Source organism: Telopea speciosissima, chromosome 3 (genome assembly GCF_018873765.1).
Source record: "Telopea speciosissima isolate NSW1024214 ecotype Mountain lineage chromosome 3, Tspe_v1, whole genome shotgun sequence".
In the NCBI taxonomy this organism is placed as follows: domain Eukaryota; kingdom Viridiplantae; phylum Streptophyta; class Magnoliopsida; order Proteales; family Proteaceae; genus Telopea; species Telopea speciosissima.
In genome coordinates, this window is record NC_057918.1 from 67,820,183 (window position 1) to 67,839,278 (window position 19,096).

At 39.9% G+C, this 19,096-nt stretch overlaps 2 protein-coding genes and 1 pseudogene across 6 annotated transcripts; 1 reads left to right on the plus strand and 2 right to left on the minus strand.

Moving 5' to 3' along the window:
- The first annotated feature begins 80 nt into the window (after window positions 1-80).
- LOC122654100 (ketohexokinase-like) lies at window positions 81-11,746 on the plus strand. 4 transcript variants are annotated; one of them, XM_043848078.1, is made up of 13 exons: window positions 81-390; window positions 545-634; window positions 867-944; window positions 2,104-2,178; window positions 3,410-3,462; window positions 6,945-7,095; window positions 9,324-9,434; window positions 9,756-9,882; window positions 10,042-10,145; window positions 11,029-11,167; window positions 11,352-11,404; window positions 11,485-11,584; window positions 11,646-11,746. In XM_043848078.1, exons 1-12 carry the CDS (start codon window positions 127-129, stop codon window positions 11,566-11,568), a joined length of 1,329 nt encoding a protein of 442 aa, XP_043704013.1. In that variant the 5' UTR covers window positions 81-126; the 3' UTR covers window positions 11,569-11,584; window positions 11,646-11,746. The 4 variants fall into 4 exon arrangements, 3 of the variants coding, with proteins under 3 accessions (XP_043704013.1, XP_043704014.1, XP_043704015.1); XR_006331874.1 differs by lacking the exon at window positions 11,352-11,404; XM_043848079.1 differs by having other exon boundaries at window positions 10,045-10,145; window positions 11,485-11,746.
- On the minus strand, window positions 7,316-8,762 carry LOC122654101 (annotated as a pseudogene).
- A 2,902-nt stretch (window positions 11,747-14,648) lies between the features above and the next one.
- On the minus strand, window positions 14,649-18,683 carry LOC122654099. 2 transcript variants are annotated; one of them, XM_043848077.1, is made up of 8 exons: window positions 18,346-18,683; window positions 18,172-18,258; window positions 18,048-18,090; window positions 17,800-18,014; window positions 16,766-16,936; window positions 16,582-16,635; window positions 16,210-16,356; window positions 14,649-15,034 (listed from the first exon to the last, which is right to left on the minus strand). In XM_043848077.1, exons 1-8 carry the CDS (start codon window positions 18,571-18,573, stop codon window positions 14,657-14,659), a joined length of 1,323 nt encoding a protein of 440 aa, XP_043704012.1. In that variant the 5' UTR covers window positions 18,574-18,683; the 3' UTR covers window positions 14,649-14,656. The 2 variants fall into 2 exon arrangements, with proteins under 2 accessions (XP_043704012.1, XP_043704011.1); XM_043848076.1 differs by having other exon boundaries at window positions 17,800-18,090; window positions 18,346-18,680.
- Between the last annotated feature and the right edge of the window lie 413 nt (window positions 18,684-19,096).

Consider the following 19,096-nt stretch of genomic DNA (forward strand, 5'->3'; position numbering starts at 1 on the left):
TTGCAATGGGCTCGTAGGGCTCGACAACTCCACTACACACTTTTCCAAAGTCCAAACTAACACGCCCCCACCGCCCTGAAAGCCTGGAAAGTGCAAGTAAATTTCCAGAGGAAAACAGTGGTGACGATGATGATGTTGTCATTGCCCTACACATTCCCAAATTCCACGTATACCATATCTCCCCTTCCCATCCTCCATCTGTCTTCTTTCCCTTTTTCCTGTGCTGCTTTACATTGCAGCTTCTCCAACTCTTGTGTCCAACATTCAATAGTCAATTGCAGGAATAGGAAGAGCAAGTGCTTGATCATGTCTTCGTTGCCCCCATCATTTCGGGCATCAGCTGAAGCTGCTTCACCTTCGATTCCTCCGCTCCCTGAGAAGCGCATCGTTGTACGTTCCCTTCCTTTTCCTTCCATCTTCTATAAGCTTGTTCTCTGTTAACAACATGGGACCTTTTGCATTCTCTGCTTCCCTTGAGGCATTTTATCATAAAATCCTCTCATTTCCTTTGTGGGTCCCCATCCCCCCCTCTTTTGGCTGGCAGGTTGGTTGTGGCGCTGTTGCAGTGGATTTCTTGGCAGCCGTGTCTGCTTATCCTAAACCCGATGACAAAATCCGTAGCACTAGCTTGCTGGTACTACATATGCACCCAGATGTTCTAATTTACGCCTTTGACAAATTTTATTAGTACTTTGTATTGAGACTAGTGACTCAAAATTGCTAACGGGTTCTCAACTTTTGGTATCCATTTGGAGAAAGTATAAGGTTTCTGATCATAAGTCCTGTGAATCCTGTCACTAGATGGTTTTTTTTTGGTTTTTTGGGTTTGTGGTTAAATGTCTTACCTCGGTTTGTTTCTTTTGCAGGTTCAAGGAGGTGGGAATGCGGGGAATGCTTTGACTTGTGCTGCACGTTTGGGTCTCAATTCAAGACTGATTTCTAAGGTCTTACATTTTATTTCCTTTAATCTTTTCTCATTCCCTCATTTTAACTTAGGTGAGTTATGCATTATTACTATGTTGGAATCAAGGTTCTAAAACTCGATCTCGAACTCAGGCTGGACTAAGTCGAGTTTTCCTTGATCTCGAGATCTTGATCTCGGCAAGATAGTGTATTTTTTTTTTGTGTTTCGGAATTATGTTTTGGTGGGCATATGGCCATAGTTGGCTTCGAAACTTTATGGTAAGCTTGTTTTAGGCTTAATAAACATGTTTAATGGTTCAAATTGAGGAAAAAAAACATCTAATTTGGTGTTTTGGATTTGAACCCTTGGTTGGCAGTAAAGGCCGAACCCTTAATGTAATATTGCCTATTCTACACATTGTTTGAATGATATGAGACATAATTGGCAAGTAAAACAAGTAAAGTATGCACATAATATTGAATAATTATTTAAGAAATAGTTAAAGACTTAAAGGTTCTACTACAAACCACAAGGTACAATAAAGTGTCCACAATGCATATTACATAGACACCCAACCTAAGTACAATGAATAATACATAAGTCATAGACATTTTACTACCCTAGGCTTCCACGTCTTAACTTCCAAGTCCCAACAATACAATATTATGACTCTATGAGTACTGAGGAGGTCGAGATTTCACCTAGATATCTCCGAGATTCTCGAAATATTTGAAATCTCGGTCGAGTTTTTACATTTTTTTGTTTTGTCTAATAACTCGTCTCGAGAAGCTTAAGTTTCTCGAGTTTTCCGAGATCTCAGAGAGACTTTGAACTATGGTTGGAATAACTTCTTATGGTTATTTTTGGGTGTGTAGTAGGGGATAATCCTAAGGTTTAGATATTTTTATCATGCAACCAAACTATTGTTTTTGCTGGAAACAGCCTCTCTGCAAAAGCAAGGGTAAGGCTGCTTACATTATGACCCTCCCCAGACCCCCCCACCCTGCAGTGGTGTGAGCCTCGTGCACTGGGTACGCATTTTTAACTAAACTACTAATTTTGGATTTCTATTGAGGGATGGTTTAATGAGTTATAAACTAGAACTAACATACAATTTAGAGGGCGTGGTTCTAGTTGATATGACTCAAGCGCCTCAGACTTTCGATTCATGTCCTTGATGGTTTGTTTTTCATGACCAGGTTGCTGATGATCCTCAAGGGAGAGCTATACTGGAGGAACTAAAAGCTGATGGCGTAGATACTTCTTATTCTGTGGTGAGCTTGATGGGCTTACTTCATCCAGTGTAAATATTAAACTGTGTCAATTTACGTCTGCCACTTTATCACTTTATTATTCAATTAAGGCAATAATCGCTTGACTTGTAATCCTTTCTATGTTTCAGATACTTCAATGTACAATTTGTGTACTGCTGCTGTTATGGCAACTGACCTTAGAACAAAAATCTGATGGGAATTCCATAGGTGTATGGACACTAAGGCTGTGTTTGGTATGCATTCTAGACCCAGAATCTCTTCCAAGAAATCATACTAAACACAGCCTAAGTGTCAGTTTGGATTTAGGATGTATGCTTCATAGATAAGGTTCACATTAGTGTAAAATTGGCAGTTTAAATTCTAACCATAATAAGCAATTTAAATTCCTATGATAGTGGGAATTTGATCTGGAGAAAACTTGTCAAATTTCCATGATGCTGATTAGGTGTCTGATTTGACGAAAAACTGAAGCAATTCTTGGCAGTCTGGGATATGGGATTCTGAATAATGCATGTCTTTGATCATTTCTGGGATTGTGGAGAACTATAAAGTGGTCCAAGAGGTAGATTTGGATGCAGATCAGAGTGACTTTCTGTAATTTGATTTTCATTGCCTGACCAACATCCCCCCCCCCCCCCCCACACACACACACTAATAGGAAGATTACTACAGGAATTTGACAAAAGACCTGGAAGCCTATGAGGGAGTGCATGTTCATTTTGGCTCACCTCTTTAGGATCTAATTTGCCACTACTAAGATCAAGGCATTGAAGTTTCAAACTTTGTACTTGGAATGCTTTATTTCCTACGGATCTTTCTGGTTGCCTAGCTGCTTTTGAAGTTGAATACTATTAACTGGTGCGAATGTGTCGGCTAGAATAAACATGAGTATTCACAACCTCATTCTTTTATGCCTCAGCTGTCACTTAAATGTACTCCTACCTTCAAGAAATTTGAAGTAATCCTATATTCATTGTTATTATTGGATCTCTGGGACAGAATGTGATTGGGAAATTCACATATTTCTTTTACTACTAACCTAATATCAGTTTTCTAAACAAGTTTTAATTTCTGCCCTTGATGTGCATCGTGATATTCATTGCTGTCATTCTGTCAAGAGTTTTATCAATTTGATGTATGCATCTAGTGACAATGAGACTCCCATCTGATCTTTAATAATCTTCTGGATCATTATTATTTTTTTGTTGAGACCTTCTGTTTCTTATTCCAGGTTTCAAAGGAGGGAAACTCACCATTTACCTACATCATTGTTGACAGCCAAACGTGAGATATCTGTTTGTGTGCGTGGTGAAATATTTTTATTTTAAATGGCAAAAGATACTTGGAAGTACCAAATACAATGATGTGGATGTGACCCTTATTCATTCTAAAATCTGTTTTAGCTTTTGGTTTATGTGTTGTTTTCAAATTCTGCAGATCTTAAATACTCTACCTTTATAGGATATTATCTTTTATACTTTTTTGTTGTATGGTATTAATATGCATGTGTTGACAGTTGAGGTTTAGGATGGTTAGTTTCCTTATTATATGAATTTAAAATGTCTTAAAGAATTTCGGGTCTGTCATAACCAACAACAACAGACTCAGCCTTATCCCAATTTAATGTGGTCAGCTACGTGGATCTAAACAAAACAAAGGGGAGGCTGATGTTTAGACAGAAAAAGGGTAAAAAAGAGATGGGGAAAAGAGGGATGGGAAATGAGATGAGAACTGAAAAATGGAAAATGACAAATACAAGATTGAAACTAAACAGAAAAAAAAGAAAAAGAAGGATGAAAGTAAGAGGAAAGAGGCACAACCCAACAAGTCAAGAGAAACCCAGCTAAATGGGATTTGGTATATGGATCCTTGCCCTCCAGAAGGCTCTATCCGAGGTCATTCTTGGTACAAGACCTAGAGTATGCTTGTCCTTCCTCACAACTTCTCCTATGGTCATTTTAGGCCTGCCCCTCGCTCTTTTAGCTCCTTCAATCAGGATCATTTCACTCCCCCTTACCGGGGCGTCCCTAGGCCTCCGTTGAACATGACCATACCACCTCAAACGACTCTCTCGAAGCTTGTCATGATCGGGGCAACTCTCCAGTCAGCTCTAATATGCTCATTCCTTACTTCATCCTTCCTAGTTTTTCCACACATCCATCTTAACATCCTCATCTCTGCAATACATAGCTTCTCAATATGACACCTCTTAGCTGCCCAACATTCTGCCCCATACATCATAATTGGTCGTACAATAGTCCTATAGAACTTTCCTTTAAGCTTTAAAGGGATACGTCAATCACACAACACTTCGGATGCGCCTCTCCACTTCATCCATCTTACTTTAATTCTCTGTGAAACATCATCCTCTATGTCACTTTCTTTATTTATGGTTGGCCCCAAATATCGAAAAAAGTCATTTTTGTGGTATCTCTATTTCCCCAACTCGCCACCGTGTCAGTGTCCATCATAATATGACTAAGATTACACATCATATATTCTGTCTTCACTCTACTAATGTTAAAGCCTCTTGTTTCCAAGGTTGATCTCCATAACACTAGCTTAGCATTAATCCCTGCTTTTGTCTCATCCACCAAAACGATATCATTGGCGAAGAGCATACACCATGGAACCTCGTCTGGAATGTTCTTGGTTAGGTCATCCATGATAAGCGCAAAGAGGTTCGGACTTAAGGCAAATCCTTGATGTAATCCAATCGTAATTGGGAATTCTTTGCTCTGACCTCTCACACATCTCACACTACTCACCATGTCTTCATACATATCTTTAATTACATGCACATATTTACTCGACACCGCTCTCTTCACTAGAACATGCTGCATGCCTGCACTAGATCTCGAGGGACTCGGTCATAGGTTTTTTCTAGGTTAATAAGACCATATGGAGATCCTTGTTGCTATCTCTATATCTTTCCATGAGCCTCCTCAATAAGTAGATAGCTTCTGTCATGGATCTACCTGCCATAAAGCCAAATTGGTTCACTGATATATGAGTCACTTTTCTCAGCCGGGCTTCAATGACCTTCTCCTAAAGTTTCAGAGTGTGACTCATTAGCTTTATGCTTCTATGGTTATTGTAGCAATGGATATCACCTTTATTTTTGTAGATTGGGACTACAATGTTTCTCCTCCATTAATTTGGCATCTTCCTTGTGTTCATAATCCTATTAAACATATTGGTTAACCAATATACCCCACAATCACCTAGAGTTTTCCATACTTTTATTTGAATCTCATCTGGGCCCGGTGTCTTACCTGCTTTCATCTTTCTTAAGGCTTCTTTAACTTCTGCCACACTAATCTTTCATACATATCTATGGCGTGTAGTATTTTGTTGAGCAATGTAATCTTCCGGGTCATTTCTACTCGACCTATCTCCATTTAGTAGGCCACAAATATATTCATCCCATCTCTTCACAATGTCTTCGTCCCTTACCAACACTCTTCCATCACCCCCTGATCACTTCACCTGATCAAAATCTCTACTCCTCCTTTCTCTCATCTTAGCTATCTTATATATAACTTTTTCCCCTTCTTTTGTGTTTAAGATGATATAGAGGTCCTCATAGCTCTTCGCCCTAACCATCCCCACAATCTTCCTAGCGTCGTTTTTGGCATCATTATTCCTCTTTTTATCTTTTGTTTTCGTAGTCCTTTGCTACGTCTTAAAACAATCTTTCTTGGACTTAATGGTTGCTTGGACCTCAACATTCCACCACCAGGTTTCCCTAGGGGCTTGACGGCTACTCTTCGCTTCCCCTAGCACATCTTTGGCAACCCTCTTAATACAAGTCATCATCTTGTTCCACATCGCATTGGTGTCTCCCTTAATTAAAGTCCCACTTTCCCTGTTTGACCTTTTTCTCAGTAAATATCCTTAGGGACTCCTCTTTTAATCTCCACCACCTTATCTTAGGGTACATAGGTTCCCTCCTCCTACATTTATGTGCATTGAGGCACATAACCAAGACCACCAGTCTATGTTGGGTGGTTAGGCTTTCTCCAGGGATAACCTTATGTTGGGTCTGTCATAAGCATTAAATACCATATTCAATTTGCTAAATATTTAGACAAAGTACTTTCTAGTACATATTAGGAGTCACTTGATGTATCTCATTCACACACCTTGATTCATAAGCAAGAAAATTTAGATTTTGTAGTGTCATGTTTTGACCTGGTCATGTTGGTCACCTTTTGACATGTTTTAACTTTGTCATGTACAGTATCATCTGCAGGAAATATAATTATCCTTATGCTCATTGAAACACTTCGTTTTAAAAAAAAATTTGAACTTGCTAATTACAACATGTAAAAGATGAAACAAGGGGGAAATTTTGAGCCAACTATAACCCTGGAGCAGGTTTTAACTTTGGACTTATATTTGACCAACTGATCATATACTGTGACTTGTAACCAGCAAATTGATGGGTCAAGAAGCCAACTACAGAGAACCTTGGTAGACCGACCCAATTGGGGAACTAAGTGGGTCAGTATGAGTGGCGTACCCAGTGCATGAGGCTCCCGCCACTGCAGGGTCTGGGGAGGGTCATAATGTACGCAGCCTTACCCTTGCTTTTGCAAAGAGGCTGTTTCCATATAAGTGGTCAGTATGAGTATGACTCAAAAATGAGAGAAACCCAAGATGTGTCCCATGAGTGCATCATTGGCAAACACTTGTCTGTAGTACATGTGGTAAGATATGTACAAGTGCATCCTCAGTATATTAATTTTGACTGCTTTTTTCAGGAAGACTCGCACTTGTATTCACTCTCCGGGAAACCCTCCCATGGTGCCAGATGAGCTTCCCCAGGAAATCTTATCATCTGCAGTGGATGGAGCAAGACTTGTATACTTGGATGGAAGATTGCATGAGACTGCTTTAGTCCTGGCACAAGAGGTAATTGCAAAAGAGTATTCCATTCTGCACTGATTCTGGGAGCACTAATGACTAAACCTCTTATCTTGGATAGGATGCCTGAAAATGTACTTTCTTAAGAGTCCTTGAATCTATTTTTATACTTGTTCAGCTGATTCCCGAATACCTTTTGTTCCTTCTTTCTGTCATGCTTTTTTTTTCATGTAACAAACAGTTGTTCCAAGAAGCATTAAAGGGGGGGGGGGGGGGGGTTGTTAAGAGGCAGCTTACAAGGAACTGTGGCTCATAAAAGGCAAATTCAAAAACTAACAGAACTTATATGTCTATCCTATCAGAGGTGTGAGCATCTCTGAGACAATTGTATTATTTGGTGTTGATGTATTTCCTAACAAAAGAATCCCTCTTTTCAATGCTTGCTGCGAACTCTTTCTTTGCCTTCTCCAAACCAGTCCTCTCATATTCATTTAGGGGCCTGAGAAGGAAGATCTCCTCAACTCCTGTACGACCAAGTCTACCTTCGATGCAAAGAAAGGGAGTTCCGTCACCTGAGAAGCCACGGAAGAGCATTCCACAATGCCTGCATCTCCCCTCAAGCCACGTAGGCATGCATCTGCAAATTTAACAGTAGCATATACCATGACAATGTTGCAGAACCAGCCCCAGCTTCTGCCTCAACAACTTCTGTCCACCATTCTGAATCCGGTCTGTTAAGTAGTTAATTTCCTCTTGGGTGAAAGAGCATGGAGGGTTAACCTGTGACAGAAGAGGCAAAATTGTAACTCCAGCATGGCCCCAAACAACTGGAGCATCAACATCCCTAGGATCAATTCCCAGAACTTCTGCCACAAAAGTATTCGAATCTTGGACAGAAAACTTGAAGGAGAACCACTCGGGCTTCACACCGCAGAGTGTCGATTGGATCAGACTCCAATCCCACCAACGAACCACCTGGGCTTCGCACCGCAAGGTGTCGATTGGATCACACCAATGGCTCTCACAACATCAAGCATCGTGACTCCCAGAAGTTGCTTTGGATCATAAGTACCAGCTTTCTTAAACGCTTCTGCCGCAATTGGAATGGTAGAGTTGACAGATTACTGATCAAGTTGACAATAGCATGAGGACAGCACTTAGCGATCCCTTCACAGAGGGTCTTAACAATTCCAGCATTGATGTTGAAAAGGTCATCCCTAGTCATCCCTGGCTTCCTGGGAACACCGGCTGGAATTATTACAAGGTCCATCCCTGTAAGAGCATTCTCCAGTTGCTGCTGCCCCAGAAAACCACGTACCACAGCACCAGTGTCCATGTGACTGATATCTGCTGTTACACCGGGAGGACTGACGACATCGTAATGGTGCAAAACTGAAATCAGTGGGTTCATCTTCATCAGCATTGCAAGAGGCTGGCTGATACCTCCGGCAGCTCCCAAGATTGCGACTTTGAATCTAGGTGCACAACCTTTTGCTCAGCAATTCGCACGCCCCAAAATGTAACTCTCCTCCATCTGAAGATTTGAGGGGCAGGGATGAGCAGAGATCCTTGCGATACAATGGCTACCTTCTGCACTTGGCTGCATCTTTGTGGGCTGTTGAAGAACCAACTAACTCAGAAATGTATTTTCGTAAACACGGGAAAATTGCTTCCCTTTGTTTGATTTCATAAAAGAGACAACACCGAGAAGCGACGTTGACGTGAAGAACTTAGGGAGTTAGCTTCTGCACTTGGTTGCATCTTTCTGTCATGCTTTATATTACTAGAAAAGGGAAAAGATTCTCTGAGCTGCTGGCGTAGGGTACACTAGCACCTGTGTCTATCTCTCTCTCCTCACATGAAATGTACTCTCTGCCCTCTAATGTACAGTACCATTTTACCGCACCTCATAGGTGGGCTTCTCTATGCCCGCTTGCTCAGAGAACCCTCTCCCATAAAAATATATAAAAAAATTAAGACTTTTCAATGGATTCGTTATTGGAACAGATAGCAACAACAATATCATTGGGCGCATCTATATTTATATCCGAATAATCACATTTTTCTTCCAAAAACTTATGTGCACATCTATATTTGGATCTTTATAATTACATGTTTCTTCTGAGAACTTATGTACACATCAAAAATTTCTATCATATCCATGTGCTTCTGTATGCCTTCCTAATATTTCTCCTATTTTACTTGCTGCCACTGCCACCGATAACAATAATCATTGGATGGAAGTTACCACCTTCTCTTGAATTATTCCAGTGCAGGCAAGTTGCAGGAAACTACCTATTTTAGTTGATGCTGAGAGACCAAGGGAAGGGTTGGATAGTCTTTTGAATTTAGCAGATTATGTTGTATGCTCAGCGAAATTTCCTCAGGTAAGTTATTGATGTTATAGGATAAATTATGATAATTTTATGCTTTTCTTGTCATGAAATGTTGAAATTGACGATAAACTGGATCCTGGCTTTGCATCAACACTTGAAAATTGTTTGATTTAATTAGTCTTAAGAACACTTTCAATATTTTATGGTGTTCTTACCTAGTGTCTTACTAGTATTCAGTCATCGGTTAGTACTGATTGATCGTCCTCAGATTTTGTTTTGGTTGCTAGATAATAGATCTGGAAAACTTCTATTGTATGCAGTCTGGAAGCTTGAGGAACTTGTTACCTAACAGTCGGCTCTGTTTTATGGCAGGCATGGACAGAGGCCCCATCAATTCCTAGTGCACTTGTATCCATGCTTGTGAGATTGCCAAAGATCAAATTTATAATTGTGACCCTTGGAGAAGATGGCTGCATAATGCTTGATAGACGTGTAGAAGGTGAGTGTACCTGTGACTGGTCCTTGACCATTGAAGATGAGGCTGATCCCCAGAGGTTAGGTTGGGAGATTATGGATAGGAAGTTGATGGTTTTTCTATGAAAGGTTGATTTGTTTTAGCATTTTACATTTATATTTACTGATTGATCATCACCTAGAGCAGAAATTCCTGAGCTGGAAGAAATGGATGTAGACAATGCAGTAGGATTATTAAGGCAGAAGATCAATGGTGAAAACACTATCCCAGCATGTATTCCATCCAAGGTCTGAAAATATTGGATGAATTTCAATTCAATTCTTTGTCTCCTTTTGCTCATTTAGTGTAATTGAGATTCAATATATTCTTGAGGTGATGGTAAAAAAAAATTGTTATCAATTGTGCGTAAGAATGATCACAGTTGCAAGTAATCTTTCTTTTGGAAAAAGCAAAAAAAGGTTGAAACCTCCCAGAATTTTTAGGCAAACAAATTATTTGAATATTCAAGATAGGAGAAACTTATCATAGAATGCAAGTTTGTGTTTGATTAACTTAAAAGGATGGAGAGAGTACCAACTTGTTCTAGGTTGAGGAGGAATTCTGTTCAATAAATGTTGTAAAGGCTGAACTGGTTATTTGTTTGAGAAAGTTGGTGTGATTGAGGATTCCACTTGCAGAAAAGGCAGGGGCTTTTGGGGATAATGAACCAGAGGGAGACTGAAGATCCAAGGTGGGAGAAGAAAATCCCTGGCTGTTTTGTTTTGTGGGGAATGGGGTAGGATTGGAGTGGGTTGATTGTTGGATAGATGGGGTCTCTTGTTGACCTGTTGGACTTGTGTGTCCCCGCTGTTTTCTTTCATAAATTCAGCTATCGACACTTTTTTTTTGGTGGCCGGGGGGGTATAAAATAGTAAATCAATCTGTTTTCACAATGAACTCAAAACTGCATAATGACAGTTTTTTTTTTGTGCGACTTATATGGATGATACATATTCTTGGGTTGAGTCCTGGGCTATGCTTGGTTTTATTTGAACATGATAACTGTTGTAATATTGGAATAGCCTTTAATAGGTTGGATATTTATTCGTGATTAGTTGAGGGAACATTATTTAAATTTTATAAATTTAGTAAGAAAATGTGTTTTATTTTTTTTGTCTTTGAATTCTGCAGTCAGTAAAGAGGTTGAAAGCGGATGGGATAGGGATGGTGAATGGGAGGTTGTTTGTGGGAACAGCTGAGAAGATACCAGCTTCTGAGCTTGTTGACACTACTGGTGCTGGAGACGCATTTATTGGAGCAATTCTTTACGGTATGTGAAACCACATCATCTTTTACATATGTTTCTTTGCCTTGGTGTGAGTGTTAATGTGCGTGTTTGTGACAGTTCTGTTCTGGCTTTTCATGGTCAAGTTTTGATCATTTTGTTTTAGTAATTTGGTAGATGAGGATGCTGGATATGGATTTGCTTATTCCTGTTCTCTGGTGTTTGTTAGCTATTTGTGCAGATATGCCACCAGAGAAAATGTTGCCCTTTGCTGCTCAAGTGGTAAGTAACCCTCTTATCTTATGCAACTATTCTGTGCAAATACAGATTTATCTGACCTGTGTCTGTGGCATTATCCGCAGGCAGCAGCTGGATGTAGAGCCTTAGGAGCTCGAAGTGGTCTTCCATGGCACACGGATCCACGCCTGGTTCCATTTTTATGTTAAGAGAACCAAATTTCAAACAGTTCATTTCGGAAATGGAACCAATGGGCTACCCACTTTTCTTTTTAAGGATGTTCTAGGGCCAGCTTACCCTGAAAAATATGAGTGCTGGAGTTGTTTTTTGCGTTTGGTTGAACTGTGTAATAAGATAAAGCAGTGTATATTTGCTTTTTACCTTACATGGAATTTTCTTGGTAAGGAAGGACATGTATAGTCTAAATGACAGAACCTATTGGAGGGTGAGGATCCATGTCGCAGCCCTCATGTAGTTGAGAATCTCTTGACGTGTTGGGTTGTGCCTTTTTCCTCTTTTTATCTTTCATCTTTCTATTTATATTCCTTCTTTCATTAGTCTCTCTTTTTTTCATTTTTCACTTCTTTCCCCATCTCTCTTTTCTATACTTTCTTCTCTTTTTAGGTTCGAACTCTGTTTTCCCTACTTTATTGTGTTTGGATCCATGTGGCCGACTCCATTAAGTTAGGATAAGGCTGAGTTTGTTGTTGTTTAGGAATGGAGGAAAGAATTCCAGATTATCAATTACATCATCTCTAACTTTAGCTATCTTAGCATGCCCAGCTAACTTATAAGCTACATCAAACATAATTTCATCAGCTAACTATGCATTTGGCTCCCAATGATCTTGCTTTTTGTAACCCTTTAAGCATTCTCCTTGCTTTGACTTACTGAGCATTCCTTACATAGCCAAAGTCCATAGTTACAACAAAATAGTTTCTATTAAAAATGACCATTAAAGCCCATCTTGCTTCATTGGTTGCAAATTTAAAACTCCTAGTAAGCTCAAGGATGTCTAGTAAAGACACAGAAGAAGTTGAACAAGAATTGATTCAGGTAGAGAAGCAAAGCAAGGTAAATTTAGATCTCCCTAATCTGAATTTCTCCAGGTTCATTTAGTCATAACATGAGCCTGGAGAAATTCAGATTAGTCCTAAAGTCCCAGCTGCCCAGAGCCTCTTAGAAAGGGCACAAGATAACTAGACCATAACCATGAACCCTTCCTAAGTAAGAAATCTTGGACAATAATGTTAGACATAGTAAAGTTTTGGCCTTTAAATACTCCACACCATGCTTGTCCTACCTCCGGGCCACTTAGAGATATGAGATGAACGAGGTGATGAACAAACCAGAGAGAGGATTACTGTTTCTACACATTCAATGCCAAATAGTGGTAGCTCAGCTCCCAACTCCCAACTCCCAACTCCCAACTCCCAACTCCTCTCCCTTTCATGGATTAAAATCCTCTGCAAGTCCCTCTAAAATGTGAAAGATGTTTCATCTAATGGTATGAACTCGATTGACCCAGTTTTTTTTTTTTTTTTTTTTTTTTTTTTTTGAATTCGGCATCGTTGGATGTTGTATCTTCCACATGTTGAACTCTCAGACCCGAACTGCAAGATTCCCCTTCCCCCCTTTTAACTAGTAGTTAATGCAATTTAATGAATACAACTAATATTTGCCTTTAATTCAGTTCCTTCCCTGTCCATCATCTCAACTTCATAGGTTGATTTGATTCCATGTGACACTGGAATCAAACCTACACTGCTCATGTATGGGCCCATCTCACTGAATCCTTACTTGCTTCCAGACTCTTTTAAAAGGATCATAAATGGAGTCTCTCTTTCTTTCATCCTTCTTTGTTTACATTTACTCAAAATTTAATGCAACATTGATTCTAGAAAACAAAAGATACAAAAAGCTCTCTCTGACTTTGGGTCTCCTTTTCATTTATATGCTTCGAGGTGTTGACTGCATGTGGAGATTCCTGTTACTACTTCAGTTCTGACTTCAAAACCTATAATGCCTACAAAATCTCACTTTGAGATAGAAATCCCAAAACTTCCATTTCTTTCTTTTCTATATTCTATTCTATCTTCTAAGTATAATCCAAATTTTTAAAATTTTAGTTAATAGTTCTATGTTTCCGTGTTATCAGCTCTATTATAATATTCTACTTGCCTCTTAATCAAGTTAAAGACTTTGGGTCATCTTTTATTAGAGTAATTCAAAGTCTGAATATTGATCTTTTCCTCCTCGAATTCATCATATTCTATTAAGATTTTGGATCAAAGGTTGACCTATTCATGGGTTAGGGCCCATATAGTGTGACCCACCATCTATGGTCATATTATTCAAAATAAATAAAGGGAAAAAGAACCCTGAAAGACAATGTGGTCCTTACGCCCAAACACAGAGGAACACAAAACAATCGCCATGCTCTCACGAAAAGCAAAAATCCCACCCATGTTGACGTTTTCGTGTGCACGTTCCTACTAGCCCCACACTGGCATTGAAGCCACGCTATCTTTCAGAGAACCCTCTCTCATAAATAAATAATGGCAAAAAAGAAACTACTTGGTCACGTGCCCCTACACCCAGACACAGGGGGTTTCAAAATGACAGGCCCACCCCATGTTGGATGCCTGGCAGAAGCTCCTATAGGTGCCCGCACTAGTGGAGGGGCCACATGACCAAACAACATTCTCTCTCTTATAAACAAATACAAGAGTAATGTTGATTAACTAGTTTGAGCCCTACATTAACAACTTGTGAGTTAAAACCCTACAGATAGCACAAAAGGGCATCTAGGCCCAAGGACCACATAAGACCACCTATAATAGTACTTAGAGAATTTAGCTCGTCTCTGGGGAGCCCAGCACGTCCACGGTGCTACCATCCGTTGGGCTGTGCTACACACATCCCTAGGCATGCGCTGAGATGTATGTGGCACAGCTCAACCGCTGGGTGCGCCCTAGGCGCTGGGCTCCCTGAAGACGATCCTAATCCGTACTTAGATCTCTGTGTGTCAAGATAAAATAACAAGATGTTAGAGCACAATGAAATCTCCTCCTTGAACTTTTGATAGATTAAAATATTACTAAATGGGAGATTTAAGCTTTGTATTACAAAACAATAGATATTTTTATGGAAGTTACAGATTTGATGAACAAAGAAGGCTAGATGCTAGAGAGAGAGAGAGAGAGAGAGAGTATGGTAATTTACTTGCATTTAAGATCCTATAAATTAAAGTGTGGATTAATATGATGGATGATGGACGATGGATGGATGGATGGGTCATTGGCATTGTGGATTGTTCCCAGGTCCACCATAATAAAAATGTGTACCCCAGTCATTACTGAAGGAGCTCATGATATTGTAGCAATTAGTATTCTCAGCAAGTGTGGATATATCTTCAGCAGAGCTCAGACTGTTATCTGCATCAACAATTTCTAGGTTCCTGAAGTAGCTTGATCTCCCAAACCCTAACTCGGCAAAGTGACCTGACCCCATTTGGGTTGATGTATGTTCACCGTTGGCCCTTGAATTCACCACCTCACCACCCCATTCCACCATTGTTGCATGATCTGCGAGGTGAGTGAATAGTTCCGCCGGCCAGTATCCGACCAGCGTATTTTCGCCGAACCCTAACCACCAACTCCCTAACTTTGGATCCTGATTTGGATACATGTGTTCAAACAAAATACCATCAGGACATCAAAAATCTTGACTTGAAAGGAACCAAAAGGGCAAAAAACAAGGGCCGTGAAAACTTGTCCAGTGTTTAAAAAGTTATATGACTTGGGATTTTTACCCAAATGGTTCAAAGCTCCTCGAGTTTGGTCATTTTCCTTCTCCCTCGTTCGTAGTCTTTAGATGATAGTTCTCACAATCAAAATTTATAGATCCCTTCTTTTTTTTTTTTATGGGAAAAGGTTGGGTATGTTAATGGTATACTGTATTCTAGCACCCTATGTGTCTATTTCTCTCTTGCCCTCTTTGAAGGGTAAGAGAATCATTTCAAAGGAAAAGAGAGAGATAGACATATAGGGTGCTAGCATATGGTATACCGCTAGCATAACCATCCCTCTCTCTTTTTTCCTTAATCTTTATATATTTTTTCTCTAGTTGTCTAATTTTTAATGATTTATGATATTTATTGTATTTGGCCACATGGTCTCTACACAAGCGTTTGGGCCACTGAGTGAACACGCCTAGGTATCTACCCAGGGGGCAGAGGCGTCATCTCACAGTGGCCCGTAAGAGGGTATACGAAACACCACAAGTAGAGATTATGGTATTTAAAAAAAGGAAAATCTTGTGTGAGAATGCTTCCTCAGATCCTCTCGCAGTCTACCTATTTGGGCTCCATATTAACTTTTTCCTCCCCGTGATTAGTGTGGCATGAGAGATTCCCTCCCCCTCTTCCCAAAACATGAGCGGAATGGAAAACCACTTAAAAAAGATGAACCGTGACTCGCCCTCACCAATTTCGCTCGAATCACCAGCTTTTGTTAAGGTCAAGTAGATTATGAAAACCTGATTTTCCAACAAATGATCGAAATAGCCAAACTAACCCCATCAATTAAAGGGTTGTTAGATGTAGCATGACAATTTTCCTGCAAACCGGGCAGGAAGAATTTTCCCCTTTCTAGTAATAGCAGGCATCGAAATAGAATCCCGCTCCGATTAAAAGAGGTATTTTGGGAAATACAAAAAACTTAAGAGAGTATTTGTGAATCTATAGAAAAAAGTAATTATTCCATTTCGATGGATGCGAGCTATTCGGTTAGCAGGAATATTTTTTTTTTTTTTTCAAATGTAACATGTTCATGGTAAGAGTCGCTAACCTTCCAAATGAGAATGGTGATGTCGTATTGGTTGCCAGAGAACTGTGAGGTGGGAGATATAGCAGCGCCTATGGCTATCTTGCTGTTTGTCTGTACAAATCCTGAACACAGAAGGTTGTAGCACCCCGTCGCCTGATACGAATCGCTCTGTAGTAAATTAATAATCTTTAATTAAATAAGGAAGATTATATGCCAAGAAGACCATATGGTTCAACCCGGTCCGTTTGGTTCTGAAAGGAGGGTCCAATTGAGTTTATTTTCAATCAGATGGATCATCTCCATCTGACATTCGCCACGTGTATTTGTTAACATTCACAAAAATGTTTAAATATAAACAAAATATATATATATATGAGGAGGAAAAGATCTGACCGTCCAGTATGTGAATAATCTAGGCCGGCTATCCCCGTAAAGCTCCGGACTGACCTGACTAGTGGAAGAATCAACGCTTGAGAAAACTAAATAAATTTAAAAATATAAAAAAAAAAATAGAAATTTAGAATTTCTATGATATTTGATAGCGTGTGGATGCGATATACGAGATGGAAGTAAGTACCTGCCAACCAGCTTCTATGCTGTTGAGATCCGTTCCGTCAAATGATCCCGAGAGAACCCAAATCTGAGAGAGACTGAACTCGTTCACCACTTGTATCAATGGGTCCCACACGTTTATTGTTGCCTTTGCTCCGTACATCTCTTGTGATGTTCCCGTGTATGCTATTGCATGCTATATAATCCATAACAGACACACACACACACCCAATTAAAAAGAATAAAATTGTTTATCAAGTTATTCCAATCTAGCGGCATAAAATTGTGTGGACCATGAGTATTAGACCCATTATTTTTTTGTTTTGGATAAAGGTACTGGACTCTGGACCTAAGGGTGTCAAAACCTAGTCTGAACCGAACCAAATCGATCCTTATTAGATCAACATTGGGTTGGGGTATTGCACATCTGAAATCAAACTGAAATCAACTTAAACCGAAACAAAACCAAAACATGTGAAAACCGGGCCATAACCGAAACAAACGATGTAGCCTGATACAACCGAAAACTCATTAAAAACTAAAAAAAGGTATTTTTCCATAATTTTTGCATACAGATATCTTTGTCAAACCGAACCCAAACTAAATCAATTCGATAACAAACCAATAAGAGAAATTGATAAGAACCCAAAATCAAACCAAACCGAAACCGAAGTTTTTCACCCTTTCCACACCGAAACTGATTCAGCCCATACCAAAACCAGCTGATTGACTCTCCTAACTGATTCTCCCCACTCAGGCAAGGCGCTCGAGTAGGGGTAAGGCGGTCATTGCACGTGGCCTTATGTCTGTGCAGCACGATGCAGGACGGGCAGCACACTATAGAGGATCCAAATTGCACCCGTAACTGGACCCGTTAACTTGTTGTGCTGGCATAGGCCACACTCCCGGAGAGAGAACTTTCTCCCACTCGTTAATTAGGGGAAAAACATTTTTTCCCCCTGGTTTTGGGTATGAGTTGTAGCAGTTCTTATTAATTAGTTTGGGAAGTAAAGAAGAAGAAGAAGAACAAAGGGGATTGAAGTGAACAGATGATGATACCTCATGGCCATTGCCACTGACTACATCAGGAGCAGCGATGCGAGATTGAGGAAGAAGAGGGCTTCTGCGTTGTTTCTTGCCAAAGTGATACAAAGATTTAGCTCTTAACACATCATTCACTGTGCTTCGTCTTATTGGAATAGTACCCTTTGGACACTCCTCTCCTCCTTGATGCCATGTTTGCCATGCACGTCTCACCCCTTCACTCCCATTGTATCTCTTCTTCTCCTCCTCCACTACCTCTCCTTCTCTGCTCACCATTCTCACCTTTGGCCTCTTTGGTGCCACTCTCTGTCACACAAACACAGAACCCATAACTAAGTTACTCTAACAGAGAAGAGAAAAAGAAGGTATTAGAAGTGTTATAAGTACCTGGATCTTGTGGTTCTTTAAGAGAGGATGATCTAAAGCAGGTTGTTTGTGTTTAAAGACACAATCTATGACATCTCCATCTGGGCTCTGAACAAAATCAATTAGAGATTAAAAACCAGACCTACCCAGCTGATGAAAAATAAAATCTAGAAAAGAAGAAATTAAAGAGAGTACCTGTATGGTTTTAATGGAGGGTTTGTTTATCTTATCCAGGTGTCTCTGAATCCTTGCCAATCTCAAGCTTCCAACATGTCTATAGTTTGTGTAATTCAAAGCCAAAGAAAGGGTACATGTTTGGAAGAACAGAAAGAGGAAAACTGAGAGGAAGAAGAGAAGAGAAGGCCTTCTTCTTCTTCCTCTTCTTCTAATTGTTACAGTTTCCATGGCATTCTGTGCCCACATGAGACTGAAACACCTAGAACACCATAACTGGTAAAACAACCAAACACCACAACAAAGATACAAACAAATCAGAGCCAACGCTCTCTTACTGCATTAATAACACCAAACAGGCAAACACCCAACAAAGAAAAGAAATTAAAAGCAAGGCCAAAGAAGGAGACCCCTTTTTATTGCTTTAGATGGAAAAAATGGTTGGTGGGTGAAGAACGTTAATACAGACCTGCGCTCTTGTTCATCAGTTTGCTTCTCCCTCACCAGCTACTACTGCGGCTTCATCATCATCGTCACCACCAGCTTCACCATATCTTTATCACTCATTTGACATTTGAGTCTGCACCAGCTGAGACTTTAGAAAGCTGTGTGGGCTCTTCAAACGCATTATAAAAACTCTGACCAACCAATCCGTCTCTATACACTCTCTTAATTACACCCTTTTGAATATCCCATCTGCCTCTTCACTATGAACCATTAATACATTTTTGAAACCACACATACCTCCTTCCTTCCCTCAACCATCTCTTTC